The sequence below is a fragment of the Xiphophorus couchianus genome, chromosome 6 (genome assembly GCF_001444195.1).
Source record: "Xiphophorus couchianus chromosome 6, X_couchianus-1.0, whole genome shotgun sequence".
NCBI classification, from domain to species: Eukaryota; Metazoa; Chordata; class Actinopteri; order Cyprinodontiformes; family Poeciliidae; genus Xiphophorus; species Xiphophorus couchianus.
The window spans coordinates 19210900-19235368 of NC_040233.1; the positions used below are offsets into that span (position 1 = coordinate 19210900).

Genomic DNA, 24469 nt, shown 5'->3' on the forward strand with positions numbered 1-24469 from the left:
TGATCACACCCAATTTTCTCTAATTGCAAGGTTAAGATCCTGGATCAAACCAAAGTAATGGTGGATATACATTATTAGAAGCAGATAACTTTTATTTCTGTCTAGTATACTCAATAAAATGGATAGTAAGTGTATACTTATCATCAAACCTTCTTTCATTTTTAGGTGTTTAAAGTAAAACAGCACATCTTAGAAATAATTGTCAAGACAAGTGTGCTTTTTCATCCTAATGCCTTCTGTAGGGCTGTTTTTGTGTTCATATTGGTGCATAAATAGTGAATAAATGTCAAAGGACAACTGAAATAAGTCAGAATTATATGGTTCAGACTTGCTGTGGTTATGAAGACAATTCATTTTGAAAAAAAAAAAAATATTACAACAATACTGTTGTATGAAGAATAATGGCAGTCTAACAACAAGCAGAAGACTCAGAATAATATAAAAGAGCAGCAAAGAGCTAAGGGGGAAAATCAGCTTTCTCATAAAATATTGCAAAAATTGCACAGAAAACAACCAGCAACCAGCATAACCTCACATATTGCTAATTCACCATGTTCATTTGCAGCTAAAACCCTTTTGTGGTCAGCTGGGAGATTTATCTGATGGTTAATTGGATGCTGTGTGCTGCAGTGCACTTTGCAGCTGATTAAGGCAGCTGTCTCCATCGTGGCAGCCCACTGTCTCTGTAGCTGACCCCTCATTTGGCAACAGCAGTGGGTTCACAGACCCCCACAGACAGCCCCTGTGAAGCAACAAGCTCCATCACGAGCCTCAGTAGCCCACTAATGAGCCTCCGCTGGTTGGAGAGACGGGAAGTCCAAATAGCAAAGCCATTGATCTAAATGATTAAGAGACAGCCTCAACATTATGATGTTACTGCTGTACCACAGTGAATGGCATAATATTACATAAAATCTAAACATAATCATCAGTACCCTATGTTTTGTTGAAATGGTTGTCAAATTTTCAAAAATTGGGAGCAAAATAAAGCTTTTGTTTGTGCCAAGCAAAAGGAGAAACAGTCCACACCTGCCCAAATAATAAGTCTTTTTTTTCTTTTTTCTTCTGACCTATGATTAAGGAAGGACATGATTTTGTCATCGGATTCAATCAAATTGAATTGAAGTTATTTAATGCATACTGTCAAGAAAATCCGAGCTCATCCCACTTCCCCATGCTGGAGATTTTAGTTTAACAGTAATAATAAATAAAGTTATCTTTAAAATGAATCACTCAGGTGACATCAAGGCCCAGCAGTAGACTTAAGTGTCAATAAAGTTAGTTTAACAGTAATAATAAATAAAGTTATCTTTATAATGAATCACTCAAGTGATATCAAGGCCCAACAGTAGACTTAAGTGTCAATAAAATAAATCTAGTTGTGTGTGTTGTTTTTGTCTCATGCAAACTTTGCTTTAATTCTACTTTTTTCTATCTAATCATAAGAAATCATAGTCAGTCAGAGAGATTCATTAAACAGGAAAAGCAGGTTTCCTGGAAAAAGAGGAAGTTTCCAGCCTGCAGATTTATAAAAATAGCTGAGACTATTCCTTATTTTAAAGCATGAAAGTTTTAAAAAATTAAATCTAAACATTTTGAGTAATTTGATAAGATTCAAAGTAAAATACTTATATTAATATTGATTTACTTGTAATAATACTTACACTTATATTTGTGAGAACACTTATAAGAAAAACAAGCAAATGTAACTTTGGTATCAAATAATTAGAATAATAGATTATTCTTGGTTTCTTTTCAGAAAAACATCTGTAATAACTCACATTAAGATCATAATAAGAGTAACTAATAAGTTATGGTTATAAAATTATAAATGAATGCTAAATCAGAGAAGCTAAAGAAAATAAATGTGATATAAATGTGATTTTGACATTGAACTTGAAATGGTGTAAAAGGTTGTAAAACTGCAATTAAACATCACTGATATGTTGGAGGTAGATGGTAGGTGAAAGGTGACAGGAAGGGAAACAGGGGAACTAACAGGAGAGCAGAGATGATCAGCACCTTATTTGGACATAGGAGGTTGAGCAACCCTGAGACATTGGCACAGACATCATGACATGATGTCTCTTAAGACAGTGACGGATATGAGATCATCTGTCTAAGCAGACAGATGAACCCTATATAAGGTGGGTGCAAAAGAGGAACCGTTCGTTGGATCCTCCGGGCAGCTTCGAGCCAAGATCGAGATGGACAAAGAACTCTGCAGCTGAAGAAGAGCCGGGGCCACGGAGCCGGAGACTGTCCTGCACATGGAGACCAACCCGTCTGGCCCACAATCTGTGGCTTCGAATCGCACTTCTCTCATCGGCTGGGTTCTGACCCCAAAGACAAAGATGAAGACAAAGACAAGGAAGAAGAACTGGTGCCTTTTTTCCTGCCAGCACCAAGTCCTGTGTGACCTCAGCATCCATGCGGAGAGGAGGCTCATCGGACCTGCGGAGATCCTGGCCTTCGCCGATCAACATCTTCCTCCTGCTGCCGCACCTTCTTCGTCGTCGTGCCAGGTCTGGGGTTCGAAACGCCAAACTCCGTCCGTCTCTCTCAAAGGTTCCCTTTTTTAGTTCTCAGTGTCAGCAGTAGGGAAAGATAGACTAGATGACTGATTTTACTTATTTGATTATTTCTGCTACTGAATTAAGCTGTACTGACCCTTGCAAAAATGCCTTACTAATAAAATATTTAGCATAAAGAAAATCTAAAAGATGTTGTGGACATTCAGTTAATGAGTCACCTTAAAGTTCTTTGATGGTTGTAAAATAGCTGTGATGTTTGATTCTGGAGAGGAAAAAGTGGAAAATGTTTTTAGGTTGCTGGTAGCCCATATTTAAAACCTCATCCTTGGGACTCGCCCGAGTCACTAAAACCTACCTGGTTCAATAACAAATGCAAGTTGTAAAATAGAGAACGAGCGACCGTTAACAGGTGTGCTCTGTGAAACTAGTTGGCTGTAGGCTGCTCAGTCTGGCTAATTCACAGGGGGAAGAAGGGTGGGACACCTGGATGTAGGCCGTCAGATAACCAGGCGAATCGTTTCTCGAAACCAGCTTAAACAGAGTTTACTTCAGTTCTGGACAGGGTAAATCCCAGCAGATTTAGGAAACTCAACGTACCCGTTAGACGGAGAGCTGGTAGCACATCTCCCCTCTCAGAAGAGGAAGTACGAGAGTGAGAGAGTAGAGACAGAAAGGAGGGGGGGGGGTGTTGCGCAACAACAATACAAAGATAAAATTAAGACCAAATGCCATAATACTATAAAATACTATGACCAATTTATGTTACATGGAAGAAATAGTCCTGCACCTTAAATCACATCCCTAACCTAATTCTATTATTGCATATTTGCTTTGTCAACATGACTTCCTTTAAACACACCACAGATACCACGCAATATATGAGGAAACCATCTCTGTTTTTAAAAGATGCTATAGTTAGACTGTTACAGTAACAGGATCAGGATCGTAACTGAAGCATGGAGATAAGATCGGCAGCAGAAACTTGTCTGAAAGAATAATTGTGCTGTTGTTTTGATCAGTGGACTTTTGCTGGACTTCACTGTTGACATCTCAGGGTGACTGATTTGGAGAAAAAATTGCTTACTTTGATGGAAGATGAGAAAAAGCTGTTGGAGACAAATTAATCCAAGTTTACGGTGTAGAACAAATGAAAAGTTGCACAAACAGTGCAAAATGGCAACAGTCAGTAAGATAATTTTGTATGCTTCAGGGGAGATAAAATAGGAGATTTGTACCAAGTGCAGTGATGGCTGATGGTGGAGTCAGACCTTCATCGGCCATGGAGTTTGTCCTGCAATCGGTAGGTTGCCTGTCCAAGCCCCGGCTCCGTCTGCCTCTTTTGTTGTGGGAAAAACATTTCGCACACCTTGCTTGGTGCTGGTGGACAGAAGGGCTGATGGTGCCGGTGTAAAATTTTGCTTCTACCAAGGCAGCTGTGGCTATAGTTTGCTGCCTTCAGTGCGTGAATGTGAGCGCGATTGAGAATACCTGATTCTCAATCACGCTCATTATAAGGCTGAGTGCTCAGGAAAGTGCCATACAAGTCTGATGTCATTTCATTTCCATTTAAGGTCATTTCCTTAAACGGGAAGAACCTTCATAGGTAAAAGGCTACTATAACACTTTGCACCATGACATACAAAAAGTGTCGTTTTTCTTTTAAAGAAAAGCCAGATTTGAAGAACAGATTAATTTTCATGTTTTAAAAGTAGAACTTTTTCAAGTGAACACAAACCTTTGAGTGGTTGGATTCATAAAGGTTACCTCATAGAAAATATATGAGTGTTTTATTACATGGAACTAACTTTGGAGAAAATTTTGATATGTAATTTGCTTTAATTTTCAACCTTAAAAGAAAGTTGAATTGCATAAGTCTGTATGCATAAGACAAAATACAGCAAATTATGAAAGCGCTTGTAAATGGGTAATTTACCAACCTTTACTTTATAAGAGTAGTTTTTTAGAATCTAGCTGAGTCTAAAATAGAATCTATTATGGCTGTGTCCCATCCAGTGCTGAGCTTGGTACCTATTTGTGGAAGTATTTACACTTGTAGTTTACATCATCTCTTTATTTGGATTACAGTCTCCATTTAGCCTCTGCGGTTACTTTTTAAATAGCTCTCAATCTTGTCCCCATTTGCTCCTTCCAGGAGCTGTGGGTGTCTAACTAATGAGCTTCCAGAACCTACTGCTTTACCCGTTTAGACTGAATAGACTGCAAAACAGCAAGGAACATTTAGCAAAGAAAATCAGGTTAAAAGGTGCATAAATATATCCATCGGGTACCTGGAAATTAGGCTGCAATAAGCAGCTAGTAAGTAAACACACATAAAAAGCACCTGGGAAGCAGAACATGAGGGGTTTTATAACTCTGATATCTATAAGGTGAGCCGAACTAAATTAAATTTGAGAGAACACTTTATATCTTCTAAATCTAGAACAATTATCTTGTGGCATTTTTGAAGACTGTGCTATTAGTCAATTGCATTGTTTTTGCTTCATCCTTGATCCAAGGAAAGGATCTTCATTCTTCATCAAATAATATATATTTGTACAGAAAAACTCAAAAAGTTTAAGAACAAGTCTTACCATGTGGATCTCTTTTGTTGGTGAAAACAAGGATCCAATCCTGTGTAATTTTTGCTTTTTTGCCCTGATTGCTTCCCCTCTCCCTTGAGTCTCCACCTTTGACCTGTTTCTATCTGTCTTGGGAGGAAGCTGATGTATTTTTCCACTTCTATAACTCTGCAAATAAATAAAGCTTTATGGTTGAGTGCCCTCAGTTGCTCCCATCCAGCTTTATATCTCTACTAAGTCCAAGAGAAATACAGTTTATACAGCGGAATCATATTTTTTGATAGATGATTTTCAACTAAATGTGGTCATTACTGTGAAGGCGCTTGCAATTTTGATGCATAGCTATCCTTAACAAGCGGCCGGGAAATTTAAATGAGATTTAAATTTTTCATGTACCTCCAAATGGCTGGGGCTGTTAATGTCTTGATTTCACTATGTGAGCCATGTACAAGCCTCAGTAGAGTTAGTACAGTGTAATTTCTATCATGTCCTTTCATTTTAGTCACAGAAATGTTGCAGATGACTTGATTCTCTAGGGCCCTTCGTGAGCACCTGTAGTAGTAATTAATCATGTAATTTATCATTAGAAGAAGGTATGGAGGAGATTTAAGATCTTGCATTGATCCATTAATCTGGAATTGAAATTAAATGTTTGCTAAGTGGATAAGCTAAATTGTCCTGCAGACAATCAGAGCTGCAGGTTGTTATTGTTTAGGCCTACCCAACCATCCATCATAGTCGCTGACAAAGCTTTTAGTTGTTAACACTTTCCACTTTGTTTCCCATGTGCTTGAGTTGACTCATGCTTTATCTTGACTCTGTAACCAATTTACTGACATAAAACATGCAGATAAGAAAACATCTGAGTATTTTAGAAATGTTCTCAGACATTCAACTGTGTAATTTATTTCTCTCTTTTTTTGTTTCCTGAAAGTGTTTCACTCATCATTTGCAGATTTGTTCAGATTACTGGCTGATATTTTGTTTTAGAGTTTATACATCTCCCAGTAAAGCTGCATTTTATCCTGCTGTTTAATTCACCATGGAAGTTTTTGTTTTGCAAGTCAGAACTTCTATCAGTGCTATCTGATTTAAATACAGTTTAGATTATTCTAAAATGCATATTATGCATCTGATTTGTTAGGCAACCAATAGCAACTAACTTCTAATTTAAACAAAATGTATTTGCTTGAATAAACTGTAGAAGATATAAAAATAAAAACAACTACCTGCTGTGAAATCCTGTTTTCTCAAACTGTACACGTGTTGTACTATAGAAACACCTAGATGTGAAGGTTTTCCATACATCTAGGTGAATATGTTCGGGCAGGGTCAACCAGAGTGCACATATTTCAAACAGAGCAAGCAGTTTATCAGTGTATACAAAAAGAATTATTTCAGATACAGAACAGAAAGCGTGGCAATAGACCCAAGAAAATCACACTCACTCTGACCTAGGCTGGAAAAAGTGAGCGTGTCTATTAAGGGCTTCCTTTGACTATTTTTTAAGGCTCTGGTAAATGTGTTGCAATATGCAAACATAAAGATAAAAAAGGCAATGTTTTGCAATGTGCTGCTGTTAAATAAACTTCATAACTGCCAGATATGAAAAGTTATCTTCAATCTTCAGGGTGAAAGCTTTGTCATATAAAAACATATCAGTTTGAATTATGAACTGCAATGATCCTTTGTGTTTAATACTTGGAAAGTATCCTTTTACTGAGGTGTAGAAGGGCACCTCAGTAAAAGTTAATTTTAGTAATTCATTTTAGAGGTATGTTTCAAGTGTTTATTTTTGTAAAACTGGATGATTTTTAGAATCATCCAAACTGGATGAAGGCAGAACCTTTTCTGCCTTCTCTGAATTCAGAATATTGCTGAAGACAAAACACAAAAGAGGTTTTATCACAACATTATGTGGAAGACAACAAAGCTCATTGCTAAAGTAGTTGGGCGTTCAAAAGTGATCGATCCAATAATGTTAATAGAGAGTATTAAGGAAGAATAAATTATAAATTAACTTTGGAAAAAAGTTTGGCTCTCTCTTCCTCTGATCCCAGGCCCTCTCAGTGGGCGACGTGCGGCCACAAGGAAAAACAACAATGCGTGTTAACGTCACAGAGTTACAGAGTTTAATCCCATACAAAGCAACGCATGAATCAACAACAAAGCTGCAGAGGAACAGAGATATACATTCATTACCTTATACAGACAAAGACAGACAAGACAGACAAACAAAGACGCGTCTTTGGAGAGAGCTGATGCAAAAAAGCAAAATAGTGGCAGCTCTGAATTATTACTCCTGTGCACGAACTCTTATACTGAAGGTGTGTCTTTCCTTTTTAATATATTCAATTAAGGCGTACCTCTGGTTGACCAACTGGAAGCCACCTTGGACACTCAGAGAAACTTAGAACTCCCCCTAATTTACACCAAAGATCAAAGGCCATTTGCTCTCTGGTAAAACAAAAGAGTCAACAGCTGCGTCCTGGGCTCCTGGATTCTACGGTCATTTGGGCAAAGAAAAACATGAGATAAGATTTCACAGATACCTGGAATCCGGAGTCTCTCCCGTTATCTCTCCTTACATAAATTCTCAGGAGAAGCTTAAATCCAGTAATTTTGGTTCAAGGAAAGGTTATCTTCACAAAACCCCATTTAGCATAAATCCTGAGCAATTTTCTAATACTAAACAAAACATTTTCATTCAAACAATTTCCATTTGATTCTGATATAGTCACAGATAGTACAATTTTCAAATACATTCATCATTTACTAGATTAGTAGTTCTACAATTAGATAATGCAATCTTCTTTTAAAAACATGGTATTAATACTTAGAAAAATGTCTTAGAAATTAAATGTTAGTGGTTTCAACATTCTATGTTGTATTCAGTTTTACACCATCCCAGATGTTGGTTTCTGGAAGACTTTTGATCTTCTGTGAACCAAACAGGCTTCTCTCCTCCAGGCTCAAATGATACTGCCCTGGAGGAGATGCTAATTTTACGGCCTCCTGTGCTCTGACAACACAGCAGGAGCTCCATTTAGAGATTCCCTTTTGATCTGCATTTGGTTCCTGTTGTTTGCATACTTGCCCATCAATAGTTTAGTTTTAAATCCTTAACACAAGCCTGTTCAAAATTAAGAAATTTCTTCAAAATAAGAATGTTCAATATACCTTTTACACATGCCGTAAGATTAACTGTATTAAGCACTAAAAATAATCATTTTTCCTCAACAAGAGTTGAGGAGAAGGAAAAGATGTGGTGGAAAAAGTTTCACATGCAATAGGGATAATGAGAGGATTGTGAAGGCCCTTCATAAGTTTGGGGTGGAAGGCACAAATTGTGGACTGCAGCTGTAGTCAGTAACTGCAACCTTGAGAGGCATGTTGGGTAAAATCCGGATAAGGATTTGGAGGAGCTTCACGCAGAGTGAACTGAAGCTGGAATGAGTACATTAAGATGCTCCTCCCCCTAAGGGAGGGTAGATGCAGGCCAGCAGCCAAATAAAAATCCTACACATGGACCACAAATGTCACCTTTCTCTTTTCAAGCCTCTTGAACCAGAGACTGTACTGTTGCTTAGTGAAAAGAAAATCCTCTTTTCAAATAAAGAGGCTGAAGGAGCAGTGGAGAAACACATAGCCCGTTGAAAGTCAGTGTGAAGTTTCCACAGTCAGTAATGATTTGGGGTGCAATGTCATCTCCTGGTGTTGGTTTGCTGTGTTTTATGAAGTCCAAAGTCAGAGTAAGCTTGTGCCTTTAGAGAGCTTGAGGCTTGCTTCTGCTGGCAAGCTTTATAAAGATGGTGACCAGACCAAACAATGCTATTTAACCAACCAGAACGTCCTTAGCACATCTTCAGAGCCTGTGGCTGAACACTTTTGTACCACAACAAGGCAGTAATTTATGCAAAAGGAGATCAAACCTCTTATAGAGTGCTTATACTGTTAACTTTTCTCTATTTGGCACAACGTTTTTCTTAGCTATGACGTCACCGCATTTGCAATGAACCTTCTAAACTAAACAATGTCATCGCTTCCAGGTTTGTGAATCCGCCATTTTTTTCACCTCGCCGCGATTTTGTGCTACAAGATCAGCTATTCCGAAGTTGCAAGTAAACAAGTTGTAGCGTGTATTAACACACAAGATTTCTTACATTGCACCCCGGCGTCAGAGCTTCTTCGAAGGTTCTGGTTGAATTTGATTTTTCTTGGGAATGTACCCAGTGGGGAAAGTCCGTTTTTGGAGCACTTAAGGATCCCTGCTTCAGCAACCTCTCAGAGGGATTTCAGACTTTGTCTTATTGAGGCATCTGTTTCTTATCTCTCTACTAAAACGAGGCACACGGCAAAGCCGTAAGTTCCAAATAACGCTAAAATGACAACAAAGCTTATTTTAGACATACATATGTTTGTCTTAATAATGACGTCCTGGCCGTTGGTTTAATATTAGCATTGAGCTGTGTGCTTCTGTTAGCCCTGTGTGCTAGCTTAGCTGCCACCTTGAGGATATAACTGTTCTGCATGTTTTGGAACGTTTTGGCTTTGTTTTTGTCTTGGGGAACACATCCAAATGCACGCAGTGACATTCGTGACACAATTAACTACTTATTTATGTCAAGGCTGTTTACGTCATTCAAATTGTGGTAGCATTAATATTTTAATAAGTATCTGAAATTCATGGACACTAACAGCTAAACTACACTCCATGTTTCTCCATCCATATTTGCTATGGATGGAGAAGGTGTAAATACAGTAGTAACGCCATTGCGATGCATTCATTTGAATGTGTGATTCTGCTGGTTCGTTGTCCATTGTTGACATCTCTAATGAATAAAAAAGTTTCTCTGCCGGTAGATAATGGACCTTACCAGAGGGGCCGCTTTTGATTGGCTGATGCTTATTCTACGTGGTCACGTGCGTGGCAGTCTCACAAACACACCGTTAGCTTCCCGTTAGCTAAGTACAGCATAATGGCAGAACTGATACAACTGATACACCTTGAAGCCTGTCTGCTACACAGTCTTACGTTAGCTAAACAGATCAATATGCAATGTGTCTGTATCTGACATACACTAAAGATTTCATTTTAGCAGAAAAGGCTTTGGACTAAACTGTTACTCGTGTTAGCCACGTTAGCACCAAGTACAGCTAGTCAATCAACCATCGCTGTGTTCAGGGAAGCGCTGATTAATAATCGAGACATAAATATCAAGCCTGGAAACTGAAGAAAACTTCGTAACGGACTGAATGTTATGTTTTTAACGTAATCTTTGCTCGTCTTGCGGGGAGCAAGACGAGCTGTTACCGTTGCCACGGTAACAGGTGTACTTAAACTACAGAGAGAGAGAGAGAGTAAAAAGGTAAGAGCGGTTTTGAGTTGATCACCTGTTCGGGTTATTTTACCTTTGTTTCCCTTTGCTGTGGCTCATTACAGCCGCTGTAGTTTCTAAACGTTGGACTAATTACCTCGTTCGTTTGTGAGTTTACGTCATTCACAACAAACAACAAATAGAACAAATATATTTCATAAAATTTTAACAAACAAATGGCTTCTACCGCGATAATTATGTGAAATTAAATTAATTATATCCCAACTTCAGAAGATTTGCCTTTACCTTTACAGAGCTCTTTGGTTCCTCCTATCAGTCTGTAGCTTCTCATATTGACGTCATCAAACCAAATTTCAGATCTACCATAACTGACTGACACCTGCTGGCCTCAGGTTTGCAACCAGCTTGTGACTGAGAAACCAGTAACCTCCTCCCAGATAATGACATGAACTTGTTAGCTCCTCTGTCCATTTAGTAGCTGATATATTGTGAAAATCCGGTAGAAATAATGTGGGCGGAGCTTGGAAAGGTCCATTGTATAGCTGCCATCGAACTACAAACAGGGTGGAGTGGAACGCTCTGCGACCTGGGGGGGAGCGGGGCTTGAAATGTCTTGTTCATATTCAAAAAACAGCGAAACATGTTGATCTAAAATGCTCCGGAAAAGGGCTAAAGGACAGGTCTGTAGAGCTACATTAAAGAGCAGTTCAGACCAAAGCATTGCAGTTCTACTTTATATAGATCAGGGTGAATGATTTATATGTAAAAAGGAAGGATTTTAAAGCATGATATATCCATTTTAAAATTGTAAATACATTATTCATATCTGAATATACTGTACACTATTTTTGTTAACATGAAATTTGCAAAAAGGATTTTTCGGGGATTTCAAGAAATTGTTAAAATCTGTTATTGCCTCTAATATTTGTCGTCATTTGCAGTGGGCTGAAAAAAGTAGTCCTAATAGGCACGTGGATGGCTTAGGAAGCATTAAGTATAGTCTCTGTCCATCCATTTATTGCAATAAGTAAATCCAGGGTCATGGGGTTGCTGCCAATCTCAAAACAACCTATAGGCTAGAGGTGGGGTCCCTCCCTGACTGACCACTAGTCCATCATAGGCTAACAGAGAGACAGAAAACATCCATCCATACACACTCTCAGACCTCAGAGTGACTTAAAGAGATAAGTTAACATAGAAAGCATTCTTTTAGGCTTTTATAGGACCAAGCAAACAAAAATTGTTTTGAAAAGATTCCAAATGATGCCAGCTAATGACTGTAATTTCGAACCACCCTCCTCCCTCTAAAAGCAAATTTTTCTAACATTTAAGTGCAAGGCAGGGAGCAGTTTATTATTTTCTTCTATTCCACTTGTAAAATATGTTTTTCACATATAATTTTGAGTTCATTATTTAAGATTATGTTGCTACGGTTAAAACAGCAGAACACTGGCGTCAGACAAACCCCCTTTTCCTGATATGAAAAGAAAACTGATCTTATGATTCAGATTTTCCTCTACCAATCACATTTTGAGGGAAACAGTTTTATTGTTTTTTTCCAAATGGCCACTTAAGGGCATGAATTAATTGTTCATATGCACTTTTGTTTGATAATTTCTCAAACACATACATTTTCTCGTCATTTTAAACATAAAATGTCACATTTGAAGCAAAAAGCTACTTCTGCCAAGTGGTCTGTGGAAAAGAAGCCGTGTTTCCAAAATTATACTACTTTTCAAGCGATCAGTCTAATGTTTTTACAATTTTAATGTTAGGATGTCATGTGGGCCACATTGTCTACATTTTTACTTAATTTGTTAAAGTCAGTTGGAAAATAGACTTTTATCAAACAGAAGAGATTCTTTCACTTTGCCTTTCTCTCTTTACATATTAATTTATGCCATTTTTAGTTTTTGTGTCAAAAATCTAACCGTGCTCGGTGTCATAAATTCACATACAGATGGTATATTACATTAGGTGTGTGAGGTGGAAACGTGTGCGGCTTGAAGACAGATGTTAAGCTGCTGCTGTGGTTTTCTTCCCTAAGCGGATATGTCATTTCTGCTCACGACTTGAAAACCCCTTGGGCTGGAATACCTCCACAAAACACAATAAACACTCTGCTATAAAGGGGATACGAAAAGAGAAAGAAACTGAGGGTTGAGAGAAAGCGACGTGGATCAGTGCACCTGTGTGAACATCACTAGACTCATGGCACTCAGGCAAGCCGCTCCCCTCTGTCCTCTTACAGGGCCCATCTCAGCAGATAAAAGCGAGACCCTCTTTGAGGTGTCCCTTGGCATTATCCCCGCATCCTACATCAAGTAATTGAAAGACCTGAGAGTAGTGTGGGGGCTTGCAGAGATATGGAAAAGATCAAGGGTGACTAATTAAGTTGTGCTCACATTTACAAGTTTTATACAAGACAAGAGAAAAAAAAAACATGCTTGTTTATGTGGAAGGTTAGCCTGGTAAAAAGCAGTCCTCTTGTACTATGCTATTTGGGTCTGGGCTCTTGGCTATTGAGAAACAACTGCTTTTCTGAGGTGTGAACTGTGTTGAAGTTTAAAATTTTACCCAATTGCTAGCATTCGTCTGTGACGTATGTAATGCGCCAATTCGACGCTATGATGTTTACCCGAAATTGCCTGCACTGTAAATCACCTCCACAGCAAAGAGAGAAACCAATCTGAACAAAGTAGCTGTTAGTGTTAATTCAATATGTGGAAGCATGACCAACTCAGACTGAACGCTTCGTTCATTTCCTCCACTGCATAGCTAAAGCTACAGGCAGACTATAATTAAAGCAGCACAGAAAAACAACTTTCTCGTTCAAAACTTTTCCTTCTGGTCCAGTAGAAAATCGACCGGAGGGAATCTAAGTGTAGAGGAGGAAGCCCAGACTGTGCTGTATGTGAGAATTTATTTGAGTGAAATTGCATAGGAAGGCAATGGCCAGGCAAGTGGAAAGTAGTGCCGCTCAGAATCTTACATACATTCATAGCCATGAATCATAAAGCAATTTGGGATTTTTACCCAGGTTTTAGAACCAGTTTCAGACAGTGGACTTAGTGCAAAACAAACAACTCCACTGAATTTTAAACACAAGTTCTAGCTGCACATGCTTAATTTTTTGTGATTATCTCTGAGTTATAGTGTCAGAATAATACACACATGTTTAAATATATCCATACAATCCCTATACATATTTTTAAGAATATGTATCTCAAATCAAACAACGGGGTGGTAGAAACTTTAAGAATATTGGCGTCTTAACATGGGTTAAGGTTTTTACACCTGTCGTTTTGCTTGTATTTCATATCCTTGGTGAGAGGACAAACCAACTGGCTTTAAAAAGCCCATCTAGGGACAAGTCCTTCAAAATAACTCACATTATAAGCACTATGACACAAGAATGGGACTGCTGTTTTGTTCAGTTTGTCTATGTTAATGAGTGTCTGTCCCTATCAGATAAACTTAATAAATAAAGATGTTTAATTTGATCATAACATGGAATAAAATATACAAATTGTCTTGTACTTTACTCTCCCTTTTAGTGAATCAGCTTCCATTGCTAATATGTCATCATGAATACTTGTATTCAAAAAACAACCTAAATTTAAACTCAGCGCCTTACCTCCCATATCGTCTCACCAAGTGAAATATTTGCATGTATGCTTTTGTAGAAAACACCACGGTATCTCTATGTGCATTAATAATAGGAGGAAGAGGGAATTGTATTTGACATGTTCTTATGTTTGTATTTGGTGGGATTGAATATAAGATTGTCCCACATGCACTCAATGGATCAAAGTAATCTCTGTAAAATCAGTGTCACTGCACTGTCTGCATGCTATCTAATCCCCTTTGCCATGGCTTTTAATATGTTGTAGAGCAAATGTATTGTCTACATTTTAGATGAATAGGAAAAAGATACAGAGCTAAAGATAAGAAGCAATGGCTTTTATCCCTTCAACATTGATCAACTCCTTAAGGATTAGTTTCCCTCTCTTTGCTTCATTATCATTCAAAATCTGAAAAAATACGCAATGTCAAAAAATAAGGTAATATTCTACATGTGTTTTTAATGCTTTTCCAGAAAACGTGTTTTATTGAGTCAAAGGTCTTGCCCTTTCATTCCTTCGTATCCCCATTCGTTTTCCTCTTTCACCCCCTGTGGTTTTCCTCTGGGTGAAACCGGACATGGGTTCTCGTTATTGGTCTGGCTCCTCCCTCTCTTTGACTCGAGCTGTTTTTCCTCCCTCCCACTTATGAGGAGAGCTCGGCTGTGTGCGTTAATCCCGGATTGCACTGCCCTGCCGTCTGCATCCCGTTGTTGCTGGGAGAGCATGGCACGGCTCCAGGACCCCTGTGCTCACACCAGAGAGAAGTGAACGTAAAACGGGGAGAGACAGGGAGAGAGAGAGTAAAAAAAAAAAAAAAAGAGCTGCAGTTGGGCTGTTTTACGACTGTCACAGCTGGTTGAGCGCTGTGCTGCACTCAGAGTTATTGAGTTTTGGACACATACTCTCTCATACTACAGGAGAGGAAAAGGAGAAGAATGGCAGGCTGTTTGTTGCAGTGTTGGATGAAAATTTAAAACAAGGGAACCTTGGTGACCTTCTGGCTTTCACAGCACTTCACTGCCTTCTTCTACGCATCGCATCTGCCTTTCTCCTCATTTTTTGAAAGGATTTAACTTTTTGATTTTGTAATTTTTTTTACTTCATCTCTTGCTGTCTCATCTGGAACTCTGTCTGACATGGAGTCCCCCACCAAAGAGATCGAGGAGTTTGAAAGTACTGCTCTGAAGTACCTACAGCCGGAACAAATAGAGAAGATTTGGCTCAGGCTCCGTGGACTGTGAGTATATTCAGTTTTTAGTCTTATTTTTATCAAGATAAAGTCTGAGAGCAAAAGAGCATTTGAGCTAAATTTTGATTATTTTATCATGGCTTACACTAGCTTCATATAAACTAATGAAGCATGCAGAAATTGTCAGTGTTATTAGAAAAGATAAGCTTTAATTGATTTTAATGTTTGATTGCTCGTGAAAACTAACAAAACAGATAAGTTTTAGGGTGTTTTATCGGTTACAAATGTGTGCACATTGTTTTTGTTGTTAGACAAGAAGGAAATTAAAGCCCTTTGAGAAAGAATAAAAGGTTGATTAAAGTAAATGTGAGCCCTTTTTAAAAGGAAATTGTAGTTTTTGGTAAGCACTTTGTCAAGATTACGTCATTGGATGTCATGTGTTTTCTGTGGCATGCTGAACACACATTGGAGATGTTTTCAAATCAAATGTATCTCTGTACACTTGTATGTCAGATATTCAATGGATGTCCATATAAATACTTCCTAAATGACACAAAAACATGCCTTAGCAGCACCTACCTTGTTTGTGCCTTTATCTTTATTAGCCTTTAACTTTATTTTTAACTCTAAATTATTTACAATTATATAAACAAAAATCTATTTAGGGTCTCTGCTGCCCTGTTTTTAAATCAGATGCAAATTTGATAATTCACATATACTTTGTATACATCTGCAGGAATTATGCTTCTACTGATACCAAAAATATAACTTTACCCTTATTTCAATAACTTCCAAACTGAAGAGTGTTATTACTAGCCCAACCTGGTACTTTGCTCACTGATTAGGGAACAATTTTCTTTTGAGTTTCCACCTATATTCCAGGATGATTAGAACATAATTAATGAGAAGATCAATGATGTAAATATGAAAGGAATGAACGTATTTAGACTAAACTAAAAATGGCATGAGGTCAATAAATCAAAGGAATATCTAACTATTCATCAAGAAAGTAATGGAAGTGAAAAGCTTGGCACTGCTCATAAGCATCACTGAACCAAAGCCAAAGTAAACATTTGTTATGAGAAATCTTAATCTTCCTTGGATATAGCAACAATTTCAAATTCCTCCTTTTAATATATGCTACAACTTAACTTGTTGCTTGAGACTTTCTACAGTTATTTGTATGTTGAAAAAGATGAAAGAAGCCCTTGTGTCTGTTCCCACTCGCAAAATTTGTCAGTTGCAAATTTTGCTATAAAATGCAAGTATAACATATTTTTCATCGAATGTAATGATTTTGGTCAAAAAGAGTAGTTTTAAGACTTCTAAAAGATTCACAACCTTACAGGCACTATTTTAATATTTAGTCCAATCAACCAACCAATCAACACCTTTATGGCCTTTCCCCCTGAGAAGGGAGCCAAGAATCACTTTTCATGTAACTTAAGTGTGAATTTCCTTATTATCCATTTCTTGTTTCATAATTTTGACTCAGCAGGGAAGAGAGATGGCATTGTTATGAGGAAGGTTGGCTTGTGAAAGGAAATGGGTAATGTTGTTATGGGAAATCTGAGAGAAATACATTTTTTCTCTTCACTACGGGTGGTGATTATGTTAATATTTAAAAACAAACAGCTGAAGCACTGAGCTCCTTTAAATCAGGACTAAAACCTCACCTGTTTAGAGATGCCTTTAATTAAAAACAGCTGGAACATTGGTTAATATGTTTGATGTATATTTGATAATGATTATTCTTGATGATTTTTGATGTTATTTGACAAAGTGTAATATCTGTTGCTTATTTCATAATTGGTTATTGTCTTGTTTTTATCATATAAAGCACTTTGAACTGTCTTGTGCTATACAAACAAACTTGACGTTAGAGGTAGTTGTTTGGGATTTTCACGGCTAGTTCCTGTTATTTGACTTGACTGTTGCTCTTATAAGGTTTAGTTTTACAGTATTTCACTCACTCTATGACTGATAATAGTTTCTTTCCTCATGTGAAAAGCCCAGGATGCAAGTCCCGCTGTCATCTTCATCTGCCACATTAAGTTTTCCTGGATGATTTCATTGTCTCTTCAATTCGGTCCCCATCATAACCATCTGTCTTTTTGGATAATTGATGGCTAGTGAGTCAGATGAAAGCAGTGGGAGCCAACGCTTTTTTTTTATTATTAATTTTTTCTCTCCATCCAATATTAACTGTAGTATTCTTGTTGCTCAAAGGCCTCCTGTTGCATGTCAGAGACAATATTAGCCTTTAATCTCATGAAGAGAGCCAACCCCCACAAATGTTGACACTTCATGCAACGCATGTTGTGCATAGCAGGGAGAGAGCATTATGCAGTGTGTTTGAATGTGAAGATCGGGGAAAGTTTCGCTGCCCATGTGAATGATAGAGAGTGGATGTGGGTTTCAGAGTGTATTTGATGGCGTGCTTATGCGCTGCCAGCTTATCCGTGGAGATTTGTTTGGCAGCTGTGTGATTTATGTGTGAGTGTTGCTATCACACCACAATCTCTGGCACAGTCTCTGGCACACCAATCATCTACAGAGAGACAGGTAGAGAATTCACTTCAGAGAGTTTGATCTCAGCTTCACGTTCAGTGAAGTCGTCTAAAACCTGACAATGTCTTCTCTGCATGGGATAATACACACAAATTGCACATTTTCCTTCATTTTATTTACACTTAAAAGTTGAATAACTTTCCGTTATTTTAAGTTAATGAAAGAAAAAAGAAATGCAGAGATTACTCTAAATGAAAAATGACCCTCACTGCCTGAATTGACTAAGTTACATATTACAATGAATTCTTTGCTTTTACTGTCTAACATGTGATTTAAACACATCAGATGTGCATTTATATAGCATAAAATGTCCATAAGTGGTAAGCATAAGGTGTCCTGTGGTCTCAGCTGAATTGAAGTGTACACAGTTCATAGATTAGAATACCCTCAATTTTTTTTTTTTTTTTTACATATTTAATAGGCATGGGCCGGTATGAAATTATGATTGTATAATAACTGCAGGTAAAGAGGCCTTTCTCTTTCAGCCATCATAAAACTTGCAGAGTTGGTTGCTATACAGGGGTGTGTGTGTGTGTGTGACACTGTACATGCACATGACTGATAGGTTTTGACCTCTACTTTGTCTCTGAACAGATATAAAAACACTTGTATTGCAGTAATGTTATGACGGAGAATTTCACTGTATCTAGTATCTAGTTCGAACCTTGAAATGTAAACATGTTGGATAATTACTGCACGGGCAGTTATTTTTCTGATGGCCGCAAGTACAACCCCAACTGATGAAATGAGCAGCTTCTCATTTCTCAACCATGTTGAAAGACACATTCTGTGGTCGTGGGAGGGATGTTAGTCTGTTTAAGAAAGGCCAATTCATTGGAATGCATCAAGCACACAAAACATCTAAGGATAAAACAGAAACTAACAAAATTGGGTTATAAAACGTCCAGCAGATTGTAATAAAAGTAGGAAACCATCATCTTTGAGGAAGAAATGTGGTTGGAAGAAAATCCTGGATGATTGTTATTGGCGATCACTATGGTGAAATCAAATTGTTTTCTTATACCTGGTTAGTCATAGCTGCATTGTTGTGTCTGGTGTCATCACAATTGCCATCTCATTTTTCTCTTTATCTATATAATCATCATCAGCAGATAGTGAAGGACTGAAGTTTTCTGGTACACCACTATGTTGACTTCAGACTTAGAAAAACACAGTGGACCAACACCAGCAAATGACTTGGCTTCTCAATTCATCACTTACATTTACAGATTGTGAAACTTTGATTTTTTAAAAATCTTCCATTAAGATCCCTGATAGATTCAATTAAATTTTTTCTTAATGAAAGCATAAAACGTGTATAATTAACCTCCATCCACTATTATGTGCAGCTCTGGTAAAGATGTGAAAAGTCTTAAATATTGAGAATCTATTAGTTTTAGCATTTTAAATAAAATCCTGATGTATTATTGCCACACTTAAAACTATGGTAATAAATTAATCTGGGGAAGTTTCCAAACGTTTATTTAATAATTCAAAAGTTAATGTCTTTTTCTATTTGCAATTGTGATTTGATACACTTCACATAGTTGTGCTTCAAATGAAAAAGACTTGCCATTCAAATATGGGAGACATTTGTTGATCTTTATAAATAAGGTAATGGTAGTTCGATAAAGGCTACTGACCTAGACTTGATCATATCTACAAAAATAGCAATAATATTAAACGTTTGCAGCAAGCTCAGATGTAACAAGCAGGGCTAGACAAGGACTCGATGTACAACCATAAGAGGCAAAAGCCCCCACACCTCTTTCCGAAGAGGTTCGATATTTAGGCATTTCATTTATCCAAAGAATATGTTCACTCCGTTTTATTATTCATTTTGGTTAAAACAAAAGATCTGAACAAAGAAATGATCAAACACCATAAACAGCAGTCTTTCACAGAGTCCATCCTATGATGGGATTTAGTCATAAACTTCAATCAGTTATTACAGTGTTTTATGGAATTATCTGACCAATCTTACCCAACGCCCTTACTATGCTAAGACGTTGGGATAAAAGCTGATGAAAGACCTTCTTAATGGCCCACAGAGTAAGCTTAGTAAAAGGGGTGACAGGTTAAATATTAATGTTGCAGTTTCCCTTCTAGATTCATATTCTTCTCATTCATATCTCAGCATAAAACTGCTTCTCTTCTCAAGTCTAATTTTCTTTGAACAGTCAATGAGACATGCATCTGACTGTGACAATTAATTTGGTGTTAATTTTAATTGCTTGATGGCCCACAGAAGATTGATTTATCTTTCTTTTTCACCACGGGGGAGCTTTTACAATTTCTCTGGGGTAGGATAACCTCCTTAGCTTGCAGTTTCACTCCAAGCGCTAAAAGGTTAAGACAGAAAATGACTGGGAAACAAATCAAGTTAAGTGCTGTGAATAGTACCTGACTGGAATTTAAATCCATGTCTGCAGTCCTAAGAACAGTGGTGGGTTCAGCCAATATATCCTCTTGTACTAACCCCCTCCCAGTTTCCTCTAACCCATCTCTCTTTACTTTACTGTTATGAGCAAATATGTAAGTGTATGCATGTGAATCATCTAGAGCCGTGCTGTTAATATTTTGTGGAGGTGTGGGTGTTTTTAGGCCAATGTTAGGAAAAGTGATACGAGTTTTGGTGTGTTAATATGAGTGTGTGTCATGATAAAGTCAGCTGGGTGTCCTGGGGAGCAGGTGTGTGTGGTATACATGTGCTCAGATTTTATTTGCATAGCATTACGCCTCTCTTAATCCACACCTGTTTTACTGATTGTAGGCATTTGCAGCCTTTTGGGTGGAAGCTATGAATGCACTGCATGCTAAATTCGACAGTGGCCCATTTATAGATGTGGACAAATTTGCTGGTATGCCTTCACAAAAGATGTAAAAAATGAAACAATCTCTGAAAGAACCTTAACATTGCAAAAATATATCATCATCTCTCATCTGTAAAATCAGTCTTTGCTTCAATAAATTCTGTAGAATTTCCCATGCAGTTAAACAAATGAAGATAGCATGGTCAAAGAGATGGTCAGATTTGTTTGATCCTGGCACAGATTCAAAGGTTCTAGTGCCAGATGCAACAGACCAACTCCAAACCAAAGTGTGTTGTTATGACTTTGCTTTGTAATAGTCAAAAAGCAAAGCTAGAGATGACCGCATGCATCACTCCCTGTTGGTGAAGTAACAACAAAAACCTGTTAGATTAAATTATTAGGGCCCAAGCTTTCAGATCTATGCTGTTATATTTAAATTGAGCAAGAAGGTATTATAGTCTTGTTGTAAGCAAGGGGAGGGACATACTATATAATGGGTCCCAAGAAAAATAAATTAGTTGGTGTGCTTAATGGTAAATATCATTACTCTGGCCAGAAAGAGAAAGTTTGTGGTAAAAGTTTCTATGCTTCCCTTTTTCATTCCCTGTTATTGGAGCACCATTTATTGACATTAGGGAAAGCTTTACTGAGATTAATTTTACATGAAAAAAACAAGTTTAAAATTGGATAAAAAGTTAATTCCACTCAAGAAATGTTAGTTTATTTAAAAGCTTCATTTTTCCTCCTCTAATAATAGAACAAATGTGGCAATACGTTTATATCATGGACATAAATATTATCCCAGCATCTTTGCGGCTTGTCAACATGCGATTTGGTGAATTCACTTTTACCATTCTACTCTATGGTTCCATTTGGTGTTGCATCCACATCCTGGAAGGTTGGCTGCAGTCTTACGAACCTTGATCTTTTTAACAATATTGGCATCTATGGTCTCAGGACCATAATCTGACTGGAAATGGTTTTGTAAAAACTATCTTTTTTTAACTAGGAAATAGTTCTACATTCTTATTCCCTTGCTCCTCAAAAAGCCCTTGCCCTCGTAAGGGTTCATGGGTTCATGTCTACTCTGGTCCACAGAACAATGCCAAGCTATTCATCAGCATGTTTGTTCCCTTTAATTAGGTCCTAGAACACCTGAGATGAACCATAAACACCTTTATTGTAAAGTTTGTTTTGTGCATTTTTAAAATGTGTTCAATCTAGATTTGCAATTTTACTACAGTAATGGTATCCAGTAAATGATCTGCAAGTCTGATAGCACATTTGCCTTTGTGCTGATGTTTGATTATAGAAAAGATAAGTTTGTTGTATTTACTCTGATTTTTATACTGAAGATTATTTCACATTAAGAATTTTTTGCTGCTTTTTTCACAAGTGAGAAAGCCGAACCTTTCATGATACACTCACATGAGATTGCAAGATAGTACAAAAAGATGGTAACAGTAAACAGCTTTACTTACTTTGACCATAATATGCCCCTTTCTCTTAAGGTTTTTGCATGTTTTAAAAATAAATCAGTTGATGTTGAGCGGTTTGCATGTTTCCGATCTTTGTTTTGTCTGATGCTTCACTTTTTCCCCTATTTGTTTTCTTTGGCAGGCGCAAATACAAGAAGACGTCCCAGAGGTAAGGTTTGCAACTGGGATTCTGCGTTCTCCCTCTTTGCCTCCTTCCCGCTCAGATTTCTTCTTCCTGCTCATCGTCTTGGCCTAATTATCCCCTTTTTTTCTCGATTTTCCACAATATATCTTTCCTCTTCCCACTTGCATCACCAGATCTCATGAACCTTCTACCATCATATTGCCTTCTTTATTCATTAATTATAGTTTAATTTCCTGTTGAGCACTTTTCAGCCATCTTACATACATGTAGCTTAGTAAAAGTGTTTATTATTATTGCTTTAGTTATTATTCTTGCCTCCATTCATCCACGTACATTCCCAGAGATGCTCAGCTGCTGACAGCTAGCAGCTGAAAGAGTAAAGCCTTGTCATGTGAATAAACTGACAACTACTCTTTCATTCACTCTCTGAGTTTCATTTTGATGGGTCAGCTTGTTGTTATTGCCAGATAACTAGCTCCTTAATGGATAGAAATTATGGTGACATGCTTTACTGTATAAACAATACACAGCACTTGAAAGGTTGATGAATGACAAATGAAGATGTTTTCTTCCTCATTATGAAACTTTCATTTGTTGTGTTCTGTTAGAGATACTCTGGGGAAATCAAGCTTCCATTAAAGTGGAATATGATTTAATTTATTTGCTAAGATGAAGGTAGAAATTAATTAATGACAAAGGATAAAGGAGTAATCTAGATTTAAACATTGCTTGAGGTTTTTTCATTTATTGAAAAGTCTTTGCAGATCTTTTGTAACATGTCATTTTAATGGATAAAATACATACCAACACTATAAAACTTTCATATTGACACAAACATTGTTCAAGTCCATGAATAAGCAATGACTGATAAACCAAACACTGATATGTTGTGTTTTGCAAGTGTATATCACTTAAACTTCATTTGTAGCTCTTAAACCTTTTTTGGTCTTTTCCTGCCATTCTCTAAACTTTCCCTGTGCTCTACTGGGATTTTATGTTATAGATCAAGACAAACTAGTGCAAAGTTGTGGCATGAATATCTGGATTTGTATTCAAACCCTTTTACTCTCATTTTCCTAAATGCTATCCAGTGCAGCTATTAGCTTTTAGAAACACAGCTGTACTATAGATAATACAGTACATTGACTTGTTAGAGATCTTACACAAATTAAAAGCACTACAAAGACCAAGCAACAAAGAAAACAGGACAGACAAAATCATTTGAGTTGAAAGCTGCCTTAGATTATGCAACATCATGCTAACTCTCAAAAATCTCATACAGAATTTCAGTGTCAAGTTATAATTGATGATGAATTATAACCTGAACATTAATGTAATCATCTTGAACATATCCATTTTAAGTGAAACTTGATAATTGCTGAATCATGGGGTGGGAATTTATAGTGATGACTAGTGAGTTGGAAATAGCCCATGGGAAGATGGATGGAGTTGGGCGATAAATGGATGAAAACTCATTAGAGACTACAAAAGACTGGAATGGACTTTTAGCTTCCAGTATGAAAATGAACCTAAACATACAGCTTAAGATGAAATGAAGTAATCAAATCATGATCAAGTCCAGACTTTTGGAGCAAACTATATGCACTTAATTTTATTTGGGGTGTCAAGAAAATCCGAGCTCATCCCACTTCCCCATGCTGGAGATTTTAGTTTAACAGTAATAATAAAGTTATCTTTAAAATGAATCACTCAAGTGACATCAGGGCCCAACAGTAGACTTAAGTGTCAATAAAATAAATCTAGTTGTGTGTGTTGTTTTGTCTCATGCAAACTTTGCTTTAATTCTACTTTTTTCTATCTAATCATAAGAAATCATAGTCAGTCAGAAAGAGTCATTAAACAGGAAAAGCAGGTTTCCTGGAAAAAGAGGAAGTTTCCAGCCTGCAGATTTATAAAAATAGCTGAGACTATTTTAAAGCATGAAAGTTTTAAAAAATTAAATCTAAACATTTTGAGTAATTTGATAAGATTCAAAGTAAAATACTTATATTAATATTGATTTACTTGTAATAATACTTACACTTATATTTGTGGGAACACTTACAAGAAAAACAAGTAACTGTAACTTTGGTATCAAATAATTAGAATCATGGATTATTCTTGGTTTCTTTTCAGAAAAACATCTGTAATAACTCACATTAAGATTATAATAAGTATAATTAATAAGTTATGGT

At 37.1% G+C, this 24469-nt stretch overlaps 1 protein-coding gene across 6 annotated transcripts in view; it reads left to right on the forward strand.

Moving 5' to 3' along the window:
• Nucleotides 1-24469, forward strand: part of pde1cb (phosphodiesterase 1C, calmodulin-dependent b) — a 108054-nt gene that overhangs the window by 29105 nt on the left and 54480 nt on the right. The window contains exons 1-2 of one of the 6 annotated variants that reach the window (XM_028021117.1): nt 13350-15315; nt 22272-22298. The exons of 3 other annotated variants lie outside the window; for them this stretch is intronic. In XM_028021117.1, the coding sequence (XP_027876918.1) occupies nt 15215-15315; nt 22272-22298 (128 nt within the window). In that variant the 5' untranslated portion in view covers nt 13350-15214. Of the gene's footprint in view, nt 1-9190; nt 9476-13347; nt 15316-22271; nt 22299-24469 lie in introns of those variants that run through there. 2 more of the 6 variants (XM_028021119.1, XM_028021118.1) reach the window with 2 other exon arrangements.